We start from the raw sequence: 18,199 nt of genomic DNA on the forward strand, positions 1-18,199 counted from the left end.
AAGGGCAAAACACGACATCAAAACAATTTGATTAAGCGACTTTTATTTGAGTCAGGGATTCGTCTTTCGTGTCTTGATAAGTCGCCTTCTTACGCTGTTTTGCCCTAAAGAAGGATACTATAAGCGACGTCAACCAGCAACATGACTTAGAAAAAACGCAGCGTGTGTGAATAAAGTCGAACAAACCTTCAGGAATTATTTTGCAATACACCAGACAATTCCAGACACCTTTAGGGGAAGCCTGAAAGACTAGTGGCAGAGACGAGGAGGAGCATGTTTTCACTTTATACCCCCCCCCCAAAAAAAAAGCAACAACAACAACACTGAACGTCTTCCAACAAAGAAGATAATCTTTCATGTTCTCAATTTTGTGTATTTCAAGATGGTCCTCATGAAACGTATTTCGAAAGGTATTGCCAGAGATGCATATAGGAGAGGTAGGATACCAAGTACACGCACAAAAACACCTGTGATTGCATGCGAGATATAGGTGCTTATAGCGAAACTCTTTTTGCGAGAAAAATAGTATCCTCATGAATATGAAATAGTTAAGAACATACAACTCTAAGTTTATTTGATGAAAATCGGTTTTGAAATGGCTGAGATATCTAAAAAGCAAAGTAAGACAAAGTGGTCCTAATAAAACATGGGTCCCACTTTTTATTAAGACCTTTTTGTTTTGTTTTGTTGGGTTGGGTTGGGTTTTTTTCGGATATCTCAGCCATTTCAAAACCAGTTTTCATCAAATAAACTTTGAATTATTCTCAGAGTTATTGTATGTGCTTTCAAATCTCAAGAGAAGTTTCTAAATTATCTTACCTCAAAATTGGAAACCTGAAGTCAAATCTCAACAAAAACTTTATTTCGTTTGTTTGTTCCCTGAAAGGATTCTATCCTACGACTGTTTCATCCATCATTTGGAATGAATGCTGTTTGCTAATGAAATTGCGGAAATTAGCTCTTGCCTTTAACAAGAAAACAAATCCTTTACTTTGTTTAGTATGTGTGTATATCTGCAATGGTATTGGACAACCTACATTCTGTGTGTCTCTGCCTTGTGTATCCATCATGAAAAGTGAAATGAAATTGATTATGAAACTTACGACCGTTTCCCCTTTATGAAAGCAATTCAGATTTGCTCTAGTTTTTACCTCGATTTGATTTTTGGAAATTAATGGCGTAAAAGACAAGTATATTATCTTTAATGAAATTGATAGAATTTGGGATACACGAACAAATTGCAAGGAATACGAGAACGCCCTATGTAGTTTGCGAAATTCACGAGCCTAATTCAGGGGTAAAAGGCCCTCTGAGGATAGATTAATAAGCGGAAGCAAAAAATGCTCCAATTTATTCACATATTTGTCGTTATCATTTTGACATTGGCGGACATCTCAATTTTCGATTGATTGAAAAATAATTCACTTCTCCGGAAGAAGGACAGAAAAGGAAAAGAAAGGATAGGGGGGGGGGGGGTAAAAAACACCCCCCGTTGTGTTCACTTTCAACCTCTGCAACCCCAGCATAATCCATTCATTTTTCCATGTGAATCTTTTAAAAATCGGTGTCTTTGTTGTTGCATCATCGACTGCGTAAAAGAATAGAATTGTTGCAGTAGTAACATGCAATGCAAACTCCGCCAATTTACGATGATTCTAGAGGTTGATTGGTTAGTGCAGATGCACAAACCATAGTTGAAACAAGGAATGCAATATCATATTTTGTGTAAATATGTCAAATTATATATAGGCATGTATAACACACAGATCAAGTTTAAATTTCAGTGATACTGGTTCGTATACTTCATCCCTAGCCCATATGCGGTATATGCGGTGTATGTTTTCAGTATGTCAATATCAGTGTCAGTGTGGTTTTACCTAAGATCATGGCTTTCGATCTTAAAACATGGAACTGCGTGGGCATTACTACATTGTATTAGTATTAAACAGAGAACTGAGGCTCTGTGCAGACGACGTATCATCATTGAGGCTTTTGGCGCTCCGATCGGCTCTCTGCGGTGGCTGCGCTCAACAGGTGTTTCACAGTGTGTATGACTGCAGATATAGGACATGACGCTAGTTTATTCTGGCCTACTTTCAGAAGGTTTTTGCCAAAATGATTGAAATACACTGCGGTAGTTTTAAGACTTTGCAACAGTACCTTTTTCTGGGGTATTTTTTTTTCTTCTGCACATTATCTGAAATCACCAAGAAAATCTGAATTTCTAATGTACACTCTGATAAGTTTGATGCACAACTTCTCACGCTGAGGTGACATTTTAACTGGTTCTTGGAAACTCCCCATCTTTATATCTTTCAAAACTTGAAATGTATTACCTAAGCCTCCCATACATGTATCTGTATCTAAAAATGTAAAGTAGAATACACATTTGAAGCCATCCAGAAAATCATTATTCCTATAAATGAATCGTGATAACTTTTATCCATAGCTTCTCACGTTGGGGTGACAATTTAACTAGTTCTTGGAAACTCCATCTTTCAAAACTTGAAATTTATAACTTAACCCTCCCCCATACAGTAATCATATCTCTGTCTATACATTTAAAGTAGAACAAACATGTGAAGCCGTCCAGGAAATCATTACTCCTATAAATAAACTCTGATAAGTTTTATCCATAGCTTCTCACGCTGAGGTGACAATTCAACTAGTTCTTGGAAACCCCATATCTTTCAAAACTTGTAATTTATGACTTAACCCCCCCCCCCCCCATATCTGTATCTAGAAATGTAAAGTAGAATAAACATGTGAAACTATCCAGAAAATCATTATTCCTTTAAATAAACTCTGATAGGTTTTATTCATGGCTTCTCTTGGGAACCCCATATCTTTCAAAACTTGAAATTTATGACTTAACCCCCCCCCACCCCTCCATATCTGTATCTAAAAATTTAAAGTAGAATATACATGCGAATCCATCCAGTAACCTCCTTGAAATATCAATGTATACCGAGCACAGAATTGTGTGATTGTTAATGAAGGATTGTTTACAGAGATCTTTGTTTCACATCAGTTTAACCGAAAAAGATTGCCTTTGTGAAATACGAGCGCAGGTGCAAATGGGAAACCAAATGATCAAAGTTTGGCAATCTGGATTTTTAGAGCAAGTAAGGCTGAAATTACCCCGCTTTCAGTTTGCATCTGTACGGACCTGAGAGGAATGGTGTACAATCCCCATTTAGACTGACCAGATATAAATATCCACATGCAAGTCTTCTCCATCATAATATCGGTCGTGAAAGAAAAAAAAAGCACGGCAATGAAATGGCGTAGCGTATCTCGTGTCCGTCCTGCCGCGCCAAAAATTAGAAGTTTGATGGGAAGTCTTCTTCCATGTCGACCACCAATTAAAGGATTTACTCTAAATCTTGGACAGCGTCGAGTATCAGTGGCATAGTTTTGTTGTTCCAGATACGGCTGTGTGATATCGATGTTCTTTAATCAGTGTAGTGCAGACTTTGTTCTGTTAACACGGTATACATTTCTTTCGCATTCTTCTTCTTCTTCTTCTTCTTCTTCTTCTTCTTCTTCTTCTTCTTCTTCTTCTTCTTCTTCGCTTTGAGATATTTTAAAACAAATTGTATACCAATGGAACACCAACTCTCCAGAAAAGTTAAATTTGTTTCCTTACTGTTGACATTTAAAATGACTTTCACGATCATGAGTTTTGAGTCAACCAGGAACTAATCGGATTGTATATAGACAAATATCTGCTGTATTCTTTAGTGTAATCACTTTATTGTGTTGTTCATGTATTGTCTTTTCATCTCTCTTCAGATACCGTGAAAAGCGTCACTTGACCAAGCGAAGTTGTCGTTGAATCCATAAGAAATCACCATGGCAACCGGCAATGAGGAATGTGCAGATGATGAACAATCAATCTACTGTGAGTATATCTATACATCATCTATATCTGAGTATGTTTCACTGTCACGATTTTGTGGGACATACAGACATGCACATATTGACGAATCAACGAACATATGAGTGTAGATATATATTTTTTTAATTTAGATTTCAATCTATATTGCTTCTATATTTGATATTTATTCGAAGATATTTACTGTCTGCCCTTTGAGAATTATTCACAAGTCTCATTTTATACATGAACATAATTGTAACCATATATATATATATATATATATATATATAATTTGTATTTCAATGACGTTAGCAAGTACATGTGCATGTAAGGTAAACCTCTTGTATAAATCTCTACACGAAGTGCTCCTCAGCGTCCCCACCCTATACTGAGTGAAAAAAAACCCGCCTGGCCTCTGTCTGCAATTATCTTGCTGGAGAAGGCATTGTTTCTCTCAGTCAACTCGTGATTTCTTAAAAGTATGAAAGTCATAAATAAGTCACAAAATTCTTGCCGCTTTGTTACTTCCCTCTCTCTCTCTCTCACACACAAAACCGATGTGACAGGTTGAGATGATCCACAATAATTTCATCTTGTCGAAAAAAAAATAATGATAATAAAAAAAAATAAAAATGGCAGGAATAACAGGGACCTCAACCTTCAGAAAGGTTTATGGTCGATGAAATTATTTTGGAATCTTTCTGCGACTGAGCCCAAAGAAAATCCATCCTCTTCAAAATCGCACACACCTCCCCCCCCCCCCCCCCCTTTGATCTTTATTGATTTCATTCTCAACTCATACATAATTGAGCAATCCGTTCTGGATATAGATTTAAAAGATACCCCAAAAATAAAGATACAAGTAAAGTTGAAGACAGAAGCAACATCATTTTACAGTATTTACTTCCATAATCTCTCTCTTTAACGTTGACGATGATTTTAAATCCATTTAAGTCAAACCAACTAAACAATATCAACAAAACACACACACACACACCCACACCAACACACACAACTAGAAAAAAAAAAGAACACCTTGTGTCTCACTGCACTGACATTTGAAATGCATATTGTACATAATGCGACGTACAAGCGCACACAATATCAGTGCTAACATAATTATTCATACGATTGCGCACCTATTCCATCACGTCCATGATGCAAGGGCTCCGTGAATTAATTTTCATTACAGACAAAGGTCCAACGAGGCATTTAACTGCTTTATACCCATCAATTTACTTCTGATATGCTGCAAGTCATCGAACTACCCATAACCTCTCGTAGAAAGTCACTGCCTTACAAAGCTCACAGTTTTCTGTGATCTTGCACGCTTACTACATTGGCATCACAAAATGTGGCTGATGAGAAATAAACTGGGCACATATCATTATTCTGTTATGATTATATTCTGTTTTTCTATCCACGTGAACATAAATGTCTCGCTGGGGTAAATACGGAAGCACTGTTGTAAACAATGATCGAACTATGCGGGGAATATTGGGTTTAGAGACTAACGCAAGAAAGGAACAAAAAACAAACAAAGAGAAGGAGATAAGACGACGCTAAACAATCGCAGGATGACCCGCGAGGGAGTGAAAACACGACACGCGGAGATGGAGCAGCGAAGCTCTAAACTTATCATCCCGTCGCTGACTCTAGCACCCGTGCGAAGAAGGGCCGTATTAGTGGACTTCAGATAATCTATAAATCGTCTAAAATTCCAGCACGGCGAATAAAATGTTATGGAAATCGAGACGATGTGGGTGCTTGGCTCTCTTATCAAATTCTCATGCACCAAAAATAGGGGGAAACAGAAAACGAATAAAGAAAGAACATAAAGGGAAAGGGGGTTGGTCCTCGAATATCCCTTGGCCGATTTCTTATTTGCTTTTTGCCCGTGAGTCAAGATTCAAGTGGATAGATCTAATTAAGGTCGGAGAGAGAAAGAAAGAGAGGCAAAAAAAAGAGGTAGTCTAATATAATGGATAGCCCAGAGTAAAATGAAAGCGAGAGGAGACGTCCCAACATGGGTTCTATTTTGTAAAACTCCGCCCAGAAGTCAACAACCAATCGAATTTTCTATTTTTGAAGTTCAATCTTGGAAGTCTAGACACCTGCACATAATTTGAAGAGGAGAGGATAAGGAATACGATACCCTTCCTACCTAAGAGAATAGTTGTTCTTCGATTTTTCAGTGTTTTCTTTTCCCCAGTTCGGTTAACATTCTTTCTTTTTGACCTGTTGCAACCCTCTCTCAGCTATCATGTTAAAACACGTTTCTTCCGCTTTACATATCATACGATTCGCAAAAAAAAAAGAGAGAAGAAAACAAAAAAAAGGAAAACTAAAACAAGGTTTCCGTGTCACCGATTCATCATTCTTTAAATCTCATTATTTCATCAAACTCCTTAACTTATTCTTTCTTTCAGAAAAGAAATATTTATGAACAACTTGTCTTACCCTTGTCACGCAGAATCACGTAATAATCAGTCTTTCATGGGCTGTTGTTGTTGTTTACACGTCATATGTAAGAAAAAAAGAAATACCACTCGGCACACATAATCTCCTTATATAGGATTATAGTTGTATAGGATAGATTCTGCTTTTTTGTGTGTGAAAACAGTTACCCCATTCTTTGAATTTAGGGCAGAAGGCAGTGGTATTAAAGGCCTATGATTTAAAGGTAGCAAATCCCATTTTCACACACTGAAATCTGGCTTGTTTTTTTTTTTTTATGCCTCCGCCGCGAAGTGTCGCCGGAGGCATTATATTTTCGGTTTGTCCGTCCTTCCGTCCTTTCGTCCTTCCGTCCGTCCGTCCGTCCGTCCGTCCGTCCAGTCCATCCGTCCGTCCGTAATGAATTTTGTAGACAGCGTAACTAAAAAACCATTTAAGGTATCCTAATGAGACTTGGTATGTATATGCATGAGTGGACGAAGTTGTGCCCATCAACTTTTGGGGGCACATGCTCAAGGTCAAAGGTAAAAAGGTCAAGGTCAAATGCTCAAAATTTTACTATTTCCCCCCCCCCCATATCTGTGCAATGCCTGGAGGTTGTTTTTTTTTTAAACTTGGTGTATACATGTAATACAAAATAAAGATTCTCCAGAGAGTGTTTCAAGTCATGAGGTCAAAGGTCAAAGGTCAGAGGTCAAGTGAAAATGTTCAAATTTCATTTTTTTTCCATATCTTGGAAATGGTTCAAGCTTAGGACATATGCATGTACTGACTGGCAGTGATTATCTAGGGAATGTGGAGTCATGGATCAAATGTCATGGGTCAAAGGTCAAGGTCAACTGCTCATAATTTCACTTTTACCTCATATTTAAATGCAATACTTGGCAGATTTTTCTTGAAACTTGATATACATGTATAGCCCAATAGATATTCTCTTGGAAGTTTCGTGCCCAAAGGTCAAAGGTCAAGTGAAATGGCAAAATTGCATTTCTTGGTCCATATCTCGAAAGTGACTCAAGGTATCATCATGAAACTTAGTACATATATCTATGCATGTTCTACCTGACAGTGATTCTCTTGGGAATTTTAAGGTCAAAGGGTCAAAGTTCAAGGGTCAAAGGCCAAGTTAGAATGCAAATATTTTACTATTTGATAGTGAAATTACATTTTTCTCCGTACCTTGAAAATTTAATCAATGCATAGACTTATTTAAAAAAAGGGTCAAAAGTGAAGGAAAAATCCTCAAATCCCCAAATACCTGCACTCTTAAGCAGTATAGCTATCCCTCCAATTAAACCTACAAAGGTAGGTCAAGGAAAGTGAACATTCAACACATTTGTGACAAACCTATCACTTTAATATTTTGCCAATTATTTGAAACTCATCACACATTGTCGAGACATTGTACTATAGAACCATTCATTAAGGCGGAGGCATACCAGTCGCCATAACGACATTTCTAGTTTTTTTTTTCTGAAATGAAATAAAGTTGTCAATATAACGTCAGAAATTATGTCATGTGTACTACGATGAATAATATAGTATTATGATACAACTAATACTTGAGTCAAGCATATTGCGTTAATGATGATATACCATATTGACATAGGTTTGATTCTTGAAGTGTTCGCATTATTTGTTTTTTAAACACTGGATTGCTGTCATTTTCATCGGGGATTTTTTTCAGTAATTTTTTTTATTTGATTTCACTTAATACATAACTATTGCATTACTCATAAATATGCACTTGATTCGTGTGAGCACACTCCAGCTACACACAAACACACACACACACACACACACACACGCACACGAAAAAAATAGTTTATGAATATAAATATATATATATATATATATATATATATATATATATATATATACATATTATATATACATATAGAGAGAGAGTAGTCCATAGTTCTCTTATTGCTTTTTATTGCTGTCAAGCTTTCGACCCTTTTGCAGGTCATCGTCAGGGCTTGGGTCGTGAACCAATTTGCAAACACTTGAAGAGAATACGGCAAAATCAAGGCAAAACCAAAAGAAATTCAGAAGAAACAGAAAAAGAAAACAGCCACATGACATAAGTTGACATTTACTATAACAGAACAGCAACATAGGATAGCAATATGGCATAAAATTACACAATAGCAACGGATATCACTACAATGAAATAATTAAGAATGTATAAAACATCAAAATTGAATTGTTGCAACGATATAGAACCAAGCAAACTGATTAATACCTTGCTTTAGGCGGTAGGAAGTATATATATTTATATTTTTGTGATAGGAGTGAAATGTCAACGTTGTGAGAATTCGTGCGACGATAACTTGTCAACGGAGCGACTCAGGAATTTACAAATGACATTTTCATAGCCACGGGGCGAGTCTGCGGTGCCGAAGGGGCACTTTGGTTCTTACATCGCCGTGACACCCCCGGGGGAAATTATTTTCCTTTCGTCTTGTTTCCATCGTCGAGGTGACTGGCTGAGTTGGGATGAAAGTTTGAGAGTTCTCTCAGGGCATTGTTATAACCGGTCTGTGACATTTCCATACATATTTCCAAAGGGAAGGCGACAGGAAAGGCAGCCAGTCTAAAGTTATCAAAAAAAAAGAAAAATAATAACGACATTTATATGAATATATTGGGTTTTTTTTTATTCATTTCACAAAAGCAGCAATAACGTGGGTTGTGTGTAAGTAACGAAATAGTTTTGGCGTGTAAAATCTGGTGATCACTCTTTACGCGTATACAAACTTCTGGACTGCAAGACTATCGTGCATTTTCTCAATTTGATCGTCGTTTTTATGGTGTTAAAAGTACAAGGTGGTTTCGTTTTGTTTCGATTCGTTTATTCATTTTGATATTGAATTAAAGTGTACAGCAGCAAATACAATGCATACTGAATACTTCATCGTCACTTTCTAACAACGATGGAAATTAATCTGAAATAAACAGAGAACAAGGGAGAAGGCTTACAGGCCTTGTGGGGAAAAAGAGTCTTCTTATTAGTTTTTTATCTGCATGTGTTCGATTTTAGACGACATGCAGATAAAAAACTAATAAGAAGACTCTTTTTTTCCCCACAATGAAAACATTCAAACAGTTGGAAGGCTGTGAGCTTATTTCATTTCTGTATTTTACCCTTCGTGTTTGTGACTCTTCGGAGGCTCTTCGGAGGCTTTCGTCATGTTATACAAAATTTGAAATACACATGCGGTGTAAAAAAAAGAAAGAAATTTACCTGTAGACCTCGAATGAGGTATTGGTGCTCATGACGTCATGTGTCATTTTGAAGCCACCATAAGTTATATTTTCTTTGATTATACTCATTATAAAGGGGAATGAGCGTATTGTGCTATTGGGTTCTTATTTTAATGTACGCCTATTAACAACCCTAGCTTCGTATCATAGGAACATGGCTGTTGTGATTTCATCTGGCTGAGCGTAGTGACTTTAACGACATCTATTTTTGTGCTTTGTCTAGTTGCACTTAGCGGTTGATGCAAATACTTTGCTCCTTGGGGTATATGATAACCATGTTTGTCTCCCTTGGATACCACTTTTGATGACCTAAGTGTTTTTCCTCCTCTTCCTTTTTCTGTCATTCTCTCTCTCTCTCTCTCTCTCTCTCTCTCTCTCTCTCTCTCGCTCTCTTTCTCTTTCTCCCTCTTTCTACCTATATCCCTCCTTTTCTCCCACTTTACCTCGAGAGGAAAAAAAAACGACCCTAACCTGGGTATGATTCTTTTCTTTAAAAGTTTAAGACGTTGCATTGTGTCTTTAAAAGAAGTGAAACATTTTTAGCCCCCTTAAAAAAAAAACTCTGAGCGTACCACAATGTAGACCTCTGAGGATAAACCTGGCACAAAGGTTTTCTGTCGAATGTAGTTAAATGAGAAATCGGCACTACCTGCAGCAAGCTACGCTAGAAACTATACAACGGTTTCCCCATTCCCGTTTGAGGAATACGCAATATATTCACTGCACATCCGGAAGCCGTGGTCAACATTCCCTCTGCGGAGGCGATTGGCGAAAACAATTTCTCACGCTTTCTTGTTATAATCATGTGTGTGGTTCAATCAAGGCAGACTGTTTTCGTCAAAACGTAAGAATCTGATGTTTGCCTTGCGAAACTGCTCGGTATTTGACTCGGCAATTGTCTATGTAATGCCTAATTCATCGATATGTTAAGGAGAACGCGAATGCGCAGGAAATGTTTTGGTTCTGCTCTCCGGAATATGATAAAAAAAGGAAGAAGGAAAAGAAAAAGAACAAAGAACCAGAGCGCATTATATATGGAGGAAAAGACTTCACGCCCGCCAATGATTGCAGATTGACTTGGGTGGGTTTCATTTGACTTTGAGGTGTGTAAGTTGATCGTTGTCGTGGATGCGTGGTGGTGACGATAACTATTCATGGAGAAAAATGTTTGGAAGCGCCAAGAAGGAGCAAGCATCCGCTGTTTGTCATCCGTGACCGAACGCGCCAAAAACTCGTACCTGAAGGAAATGAGAGGGAGAGAGAGAGAGAGAGAAAGAAAGAGAAGGAAGGATGCAGATATTTGCTTTAAGAGAGAGAGAGGGGGGGGGGGAGGAGAGCGAAAAAAAAATTCGATGTCATGCGGTTCAAGGAAACTCCTACAGCACATTATGATCATGACATTTCGAACTTGTCTCACTAGCCTTTGTAATAAGTCTCTTGCTCAAACGTAGCATACTGAAACAGAACAACAAATCGTGAAAGTTGATTTAATAAACGATTTAATGATAAATAATGGGATGTTTCAAGTAAATGTAAATGTCTAGGATTATTCTCTTTTTGCAATAAAGCAACAATTGCGCTGTGATAATGATTTAAACTATGAAATAATAATCACACTATCAAACCTATTTAATTTCCTCCGCATGCAGAGAAATCAATTTCAATTTGTAATTGTAGCTTGTCGCAGCCCCAAATTTGTAATGACTCGTTTGCATCTGTCTCTAACAAGATAAACTCCATGCAGTAGAACATTAAACCAAGCAAATACAGATTAAGCATAGTTTCAGTAACTGAATGTACCGTTTGGCCACAAAAACATTCTGTTGGTTTTCCATCGAACAAATCTCATGGGCCAACACGTATGTCGAGTGGATACTGGTTTGTCATTGATTACTGTAATTCAATGACCGCTGAAATCTATACCAAAAACAAATGTATATGGTTTAAATCAATGGCACTCATCGAACTCATGAATACACTGATTTGTGTAAAGAAACAAAGAACAACATTAGAGATGAACCCAAAACTACAGGACCTTCACAATGGCATTATTATTAGTACTGCATGTCTATGTGTTTCATTTCGCAAGGAAACCCAACCCGCCGCAAGCAACATGAAATCTAACGTAGATGTCTTCCAGCCCAGACGATCGAACGTCGCTCAGGGGGGGAAATGTATTGTTTCTTCTTTGGCGGTGACTTTATCAAGTGATTCAATTATTTGCCTATAGAGGTCGCCATCCGTCAATGTAGCAGCGCTCAATACATTCCGATCCTCAAAGCTACTGCGCAATGCGTGGGCGCACCCCCATTGTGCCTTCATTGGTGCGTGTGTTGCATTTCAAATTTCTTTGACCGTGAAGAATTTTGCCCCACTTCTCAAACGCCCCTTCACCGTTTCTTTTTTCTCCCCTCCCCAATAAACTCCCCTCCCTTTCTCCCACCTCGAACAGGTGCCAGAATTTAGTAGCGTGAATTAAAGCTCCTTTCAGAATATTGTTTGCATATACTAGAAACATTATAAACGATTAAACGCTTTGGAAAGGGAGAGCTCCTCCCCCACCCCCCCCCCCCCTCCCCCCCCCCCCCAAAAAAAAAACCCAACAACAACAACAAAACAAACAAACAAAAGCAAAAAAAAAAATCTAACTGACAAAACAGAAGTTTACGTTGTTGTAACTTTTGAATGTCAGATGATTGTATTGAGTGCTGCTATGTGGTATGACATCATATCGGGTGCCAAGAACGGACGCTGGTAGTATCCCTCGTGGACTGAAGGCATGCAAAGATTTGATTTGATATTGCAATTTTTTGCTGTCCAGATCTGTGCAGTGGACTGAACTAATCTCTCCTTGAGTGTAAGACATGAGGGAACATTATGAATGTTGGAAATGCAATCAATCCAGAAAAGAAATAATTATGAACATGATGAACATCTTCTGCCATCGACACTGTCAAAAGTGTAAGATGTCTTTGCATGATCAAGCCGGGTGCTGTTCGTTATTCCGAAGGTTCGATATTTCGAAGGTTCGTTATTCCGAAGATTCGTTAATCCGAAACACACAAATTCCCTATACCTAAAGGTTCGTTAATCCGAACATTTGTGGCGTTATTCCGAAGGTTCGTCAATCCGAAGATTTGTTAATCCGAAAATGAAATTCGGAAAAACGAACCTTCGGAATAACGAATCTTCGGACTGAAGAGCCTTCGGAATAATGAACCTTCGGAATAACGAGCTGTTAACCGATCAAGCCGATCGGGTTCATCGTGTCACTGCCGGCAACCAGGGATAGCCTGGTGGTAAGTGTCGCTGCCCGAAAAGCAGTAGATGACAGGTTCGAGTCCGTGGTTTCTTTTTACGACATGTTTGTTGAATTACAAATGAGCAGTTGCGATCTTACAAATTTCATTTTTAGAGGGAGACAAAGTGAAGAAAATTCACACCCGAATGGGTTTGTTTGTATGTGTATCTGCTTGATTGTTTTTGTTAGCTTGCTTGTTTGTGTTTGTTTGTTTGTTTGTTTGTTTGTTTGTTTGTTTGTTTGATTGATTATTGGAGCCAAAGAGCTACATTAGCGTTGAGTCTTGGCCGTATACAGGTCCTCTGTGTTCCTGCCCTGAATACTAAGCCGCTCGCGGAAAACGTCCGTCCTATAGCTGGCAGCGTCAACACGTGCCATCGACTGAACGGTGTCCGGTTCACGCGCGCGCTCTGATTTCTCCCGAGTCATTATTGCAGCTGTTTGCGACGAGGCGCAAATTCAGACATCCGAGCAGCCGTCACGTCCGTGCGTCCTCCAGCTCTGCTTCATCAGCCAGGAAGATGAACTGCGAGAAACAATAGCGGCAAAAAAAAAGAAAACAAAATGACAAGAACCCATCGAGGTTGACCACCGGGTGCCCTCACAGGCCACAGTAATTACTATATAACATGAGCGGAGATACGTTAGAGCGCTATCTATGTTTTCTACGAAACTGTTTCACAAAAAAGTGTCATCGCCTTCTATCCCATCTTTGATATCTGATTACTCATTTCATTATCCTTACGGAAATGAAGATCGTGTTGTTATAGTCGACACGCTAGTAGCAAAAATTTGGAAACCATTGTATCAGAATGACAGCTTTGTAAACTTAATGCTGTGCTATACACTTTACTACACAGCCTTTAACCTAATTTCCAACCGAAGCTTCTGGATCGTTCCTTTTTGTTTCATGAATGTGTAATATGAACAAAAAAAAGTTTAGAACATTGTTTTGAACCTTGTCTAACAAAAACATCGTCGTGTTTTCTGAAATCACGGAATGTGTGCAAGTAATCATGTTTCAGGTTCCACGACAATCGGGGAAAGATTAATGAGCTACGAGTGATAAGATCGAGGCGGCCAACCTGGCAAATGTCTCAGGCAATCACATAAAAACGCCTCTTGTTCCCGAACTCCGGTGGGATATGAAAGAGGAGTCCCAGCATTCTTGTATCCCCGGTTGACTAGGCGGCGTACCAATTTACAACATTTTGATAAGCATCGCTCTGATAGCCTGTCAAATTTTGCCTCACGCCCGTGAGCGAGTACGTGCCCCATCACGAGAAAGGTACTGCAAGACATCCAGAAAAGGAAACGAAGAAAAATAAAAGTAAAACGAATTGCAAGCAGGCTTACTGACAACACTCTTATCTGGCGTTGTTTCTGCAGCTTCTAAATGTTGTCGTTGATGTAGGATATATCCCCGGGTCGTTTGGGTATCAAGCACGTTCTTGTTTCTGTCCACGGACGAGTGTATTACGCGTGTGATACACGCATAGTACAAGGACCTAAGGCATATACCCACTGAAGGTGTAATAAATTCCGAGGCGCTCGCATCGCGAGACAGCGCCAGGTAAGACAAAGGTAATAAACTGTGTGCACAAGGAGGACTATAGTCTTACATCTTCTCCAGGATTGTCCTGCTGTCGTTGTTTTTTTTTTCCTGTTTTACATGTCCTTCAACAAAAAAGCCTTCTTATCATTATTTCTTATGTATCAACATCGTCAACGTCTCTGTTCGTTTCTATATTGTTTCTTATCTTTATATTTTATACATTTACATTCCATACACAAATTGAATTGTACGAACGAGACAAGCAAGTCTGAATCTGTCAACTTGAAATGTTTTACCAAGAGACATCAACTACGATAAAGCTTGACTGCAGTTGGTGTTCGCCATCTAAACTGACGTTTCCAAGTCAACAATTCATGAAATAAGCTGGTGCTGTCGTTGGATTGTTAAGTGATTCATTCAATATTTATCGTCAACTTCAACCCCATCATCAGACGACACCCTAACCCCAAGCATCAAAAATCGTAGAGGGAAAGAGATGGGCGGGGGGGGGGGGGGAGGGGGAGGGGTAAACCAATGCAAACTCTTCTAAGAATGTCGGACACGCATCTCATATCAATCACACGCAAAGTAATTGCTATGTCACCGGGAAGGAGGGAGGTAGGGGAAAAGACGAGGGCTCACATCTTGGCTAAATGCCTGTAATTCTACCATTAATCTCGGCGGGAATTCACGGCTAGACTGCACCGCACTTACACCCGACATGAATGTGGGCAAGTGGGACCGAAAGTTACCCCCTGTTAAGGCACACACACACACACACACACACACACACACACACACAAACGTTTACACGGAAATTCGATAAAGAAACGTCCTTTAAATTATCGTCGTATACCCTACCGACCGTTCAGACACGTAGCGACCGCCTAGTAAAGGGGAAAAAAACAACATCGCATAGATGGGCAGTTTTCCACTGCGCGTGTTGTTATGATTGACGCTAGGCCTAACCTATGGAGAAGTATTGTATTAACATAATTAAGGTCACCTTCCCTGCGCGCTCCCATCCAGTTGTAAATAACACCATTCTATGGTCGTCACACGTTCAGACACAACCGAAAAGGTGATTCGTTATCGCGTTCTAGTTCGAAAGTTACGACGCTCTGCATCCCCTCGTTTCGTTACACGACGTTTCGTGACAGTCAGCGTTGAGACACATGCATTCATCGTATAGCTATACTGTTTTGATGTACATGTATAATTTCTTTTTATTGATAGTGAGAGTGTCTGAGGAACACCCTATTTCAGTAGGTGGAGGATGTGTTGCCAACACTTCAGGTCTCGGGTCGTTGGAGAAAGGGCTTTTTGGTTTGCTTATCTGTGCCGTTCTTTGGAAATGTAATGACCCTAAATCATAGTTAAATCAAACAATTACTCCATGGGGAAAACATGACAAGATGAACAAGGAGACTGGTCGACAACAACTCCGTAGTCGTCTCAACGGCCGGTGCGTGCAGCTATGGCAAGCGTCATCGTAATTTCAGTCATCTCAAGAGAGCGAGGGGAAATCCGCCCCCGTGTCGCTGGGCAATGATTTATTTTGTTTTCATTTCATGATGGCGAAATGTAGTTATTCGCAACATAATAATATCCGTTAAAATGAGATTTAAACGAGGATGCTATGTAGTTAGCGCATACCAAGGAACGCCATGAATGTTTGTTATTAGGCCTACAAAGACAGTGTGATTGGTTCCGATTATGTCCACACTACTAGTATTCAATCCTCCCACACATCACCCCCCCCCCTCCTCTCTCTCTCTATCTCTCTCTCTTTCTCCCTCCCTCCCCTCTCTCTCTCTCTCTCTCTCTCTCTCTCTCTCTCTCTCTCTCTCTCATATACATAAATACACACACGCTGTTTAAACTGCCCCGTCCAACAACATGGGCTGATTTGCATGTATAGCATTCTGAAATATTTCCGGTTTATAATAAATGAGTGTGCGGGAGGACGTGTGTGTGTGGAGGGTTGGGGGGGGGGGGGGTGAGAGATTATCTTCTGGTTATGGATGACGTCATAATTACGACAATATCTGTGTGTGATAGTTCACGCTTCTCTACCTTTTTCTCTTTTTTTTTCTCGAAATGCATTTATGTGGTGAGCGTATGTGCCCAACACGAGAGGATTCACATAATTCTCTTCTATCGCAATAGTCATAAATCTTCAACATGGCATGGGGATGGAAGTAACGTTGATTATAAAATGTAACTTTGGAATGTCTGTCTTTCATCATTCTTTGCATTTAAACAGCAAGCTTGATTCTCAGATCGGGACAGCAGAGAAGAAGAGGAAATAAAGCCTCGTTGGAAATATCTTGAATGTACAAGATAGATTTCACCTCCCGGAGATTTTCTCAGTGCTTAGCGCGGAGGTGCCTGGGGTAAACGTTGGTTGTGTGTGTGGTGGGGGGGGGGGGGGGGGGGGGGTGATTAAAGAGAGATGGGGTGAGGGACCTATCGCATGATTTCTTGAATGTAGGAGAGGGATGTCAAGTAGGAGAGCGTCCCTTGCACCTCGGGCATTCCTTGCGACGCAAAACATTACTATAAATCACATCAATTCGTCCCGCACTTTGCCCATCTCGAACTTGACTTACCTCGAACATTAGACACGTGGTGTTGTCTTAGCGACGCGGGGACATAACTGGCAAGTTGTCACGCAGTTGATATTAACCGGACACCCTACGTCGTTTCGTCGTTTGAAAACCCATTACAAAGTTCGACTCCCCGGGGGTTCTCATATAAATTTCATTTGTTTTAATCATTTATCAGGATTACTGTTTGTCAACAAACGATCTTGACAACATACCAAGACAGATATGACGAAACGCGCTGTCTCTATATCTCTCCCCCTTTTTCTCTCCGCCTTTTTCTCTTCCCCTTATACCTTTCTAGTAATATGTCAAATAACTAGACTAAGATACTGATTTTTTTTCTCTTTAATGTAGGCCTACTACATGTTTTATACTTTGCAATCTGTACATTGTGTATTTTGTTTTTCCTTTTGAGAAATCTATCATGATGATACCATAATGTTTCCACATTGCCCTGCGAGATGACTTGCAGTTATTGTAATCGTTATTGATGTACGCTGAAAGTTTTGGAGACTTTTATCAAAATCCATATATGAATACTAGTATATGATATATATATATATATATATATATATATATATATATATATATATATATATATATATATATATATATATAATCATATACAACATGTCATATACATAATCAATATGTATGTGTACGTGCCCTTGAATTAATACATCAATAAGAATGTTATGATTTGTAATCACTTATGTCAGTGTGATGCTTGCATTATCTAAACGAAACGTTATGGGAGGAATCGATCAAAACACTTTATCCTTTTTTTTTTGTGAAAGCAGTATATATAGTCGCTTCATTTCACAGTGTTGCTTTAGTGCTGTTGTTGGGTGTGTTTTTTTTCCATTTCTGTGGGTTGTTTTTTTTCTTGATGCCTTTTTTTCCCCGAACCCTCAGTTTCGTCTTCATCCTATTTTATCTATCTTTTGAGAAGGTAGGAATCGATTTTGGCACTACTCTGGAAAAACAAACAAACAAACAAATAAACTAAAAAAACAACAACAAACAAACAAACAAAGAAGGCTGAACGTGTGTGCAGCATCGCCAGTCAAATGCCAGTGTTTCTTAGTAAGCACAACGGTCGTTAGCCGGTCACCGAACACTGACAACCT

General features: G+C 39.1%; 1 protein-coding gene across 1 annotated transcript in view; it reads left to right on the top strand.

The window, feature by feature from the left end:
- LOC139709633 (PDF receptor-like) overlaps positions 1-18,199 on the top strand; it is a 119,543-nt gene that overhangs the window by 58,227 nt on the left and 43,117 nt on the right. Inside the window, exon 2 of the mRNA XM_071621592.1 lies at positions 3,796-3,904. Within this exon, the coding sequence (XP_071477693.1) occupies positions 3,856-3,904 (49 nt within the window). The 5' untranslated portion in view covers positions 3,796-3,855. The remainder of the gene's footprint in view (positions 1-3,795; positions 3,905-18,199) is intronic.

The sequence above is a fragment of the Diadema antillarum genome, unplaced genomic scaffold, assembly GCF_040938485.1.
Source record: "Diadema antillarum isolate AM-2024a unplaced genomic scaffold, OU_Dant_1.0 seq00001455_RagTag, whole genome shotgun sequence".
NCBI classification, from domain to species: Eukaryota; Metazoa; Echinodermata; class Echinoidea; order Diadematoida; family Diadematidae; genus Diadema; species Diadema antillarum.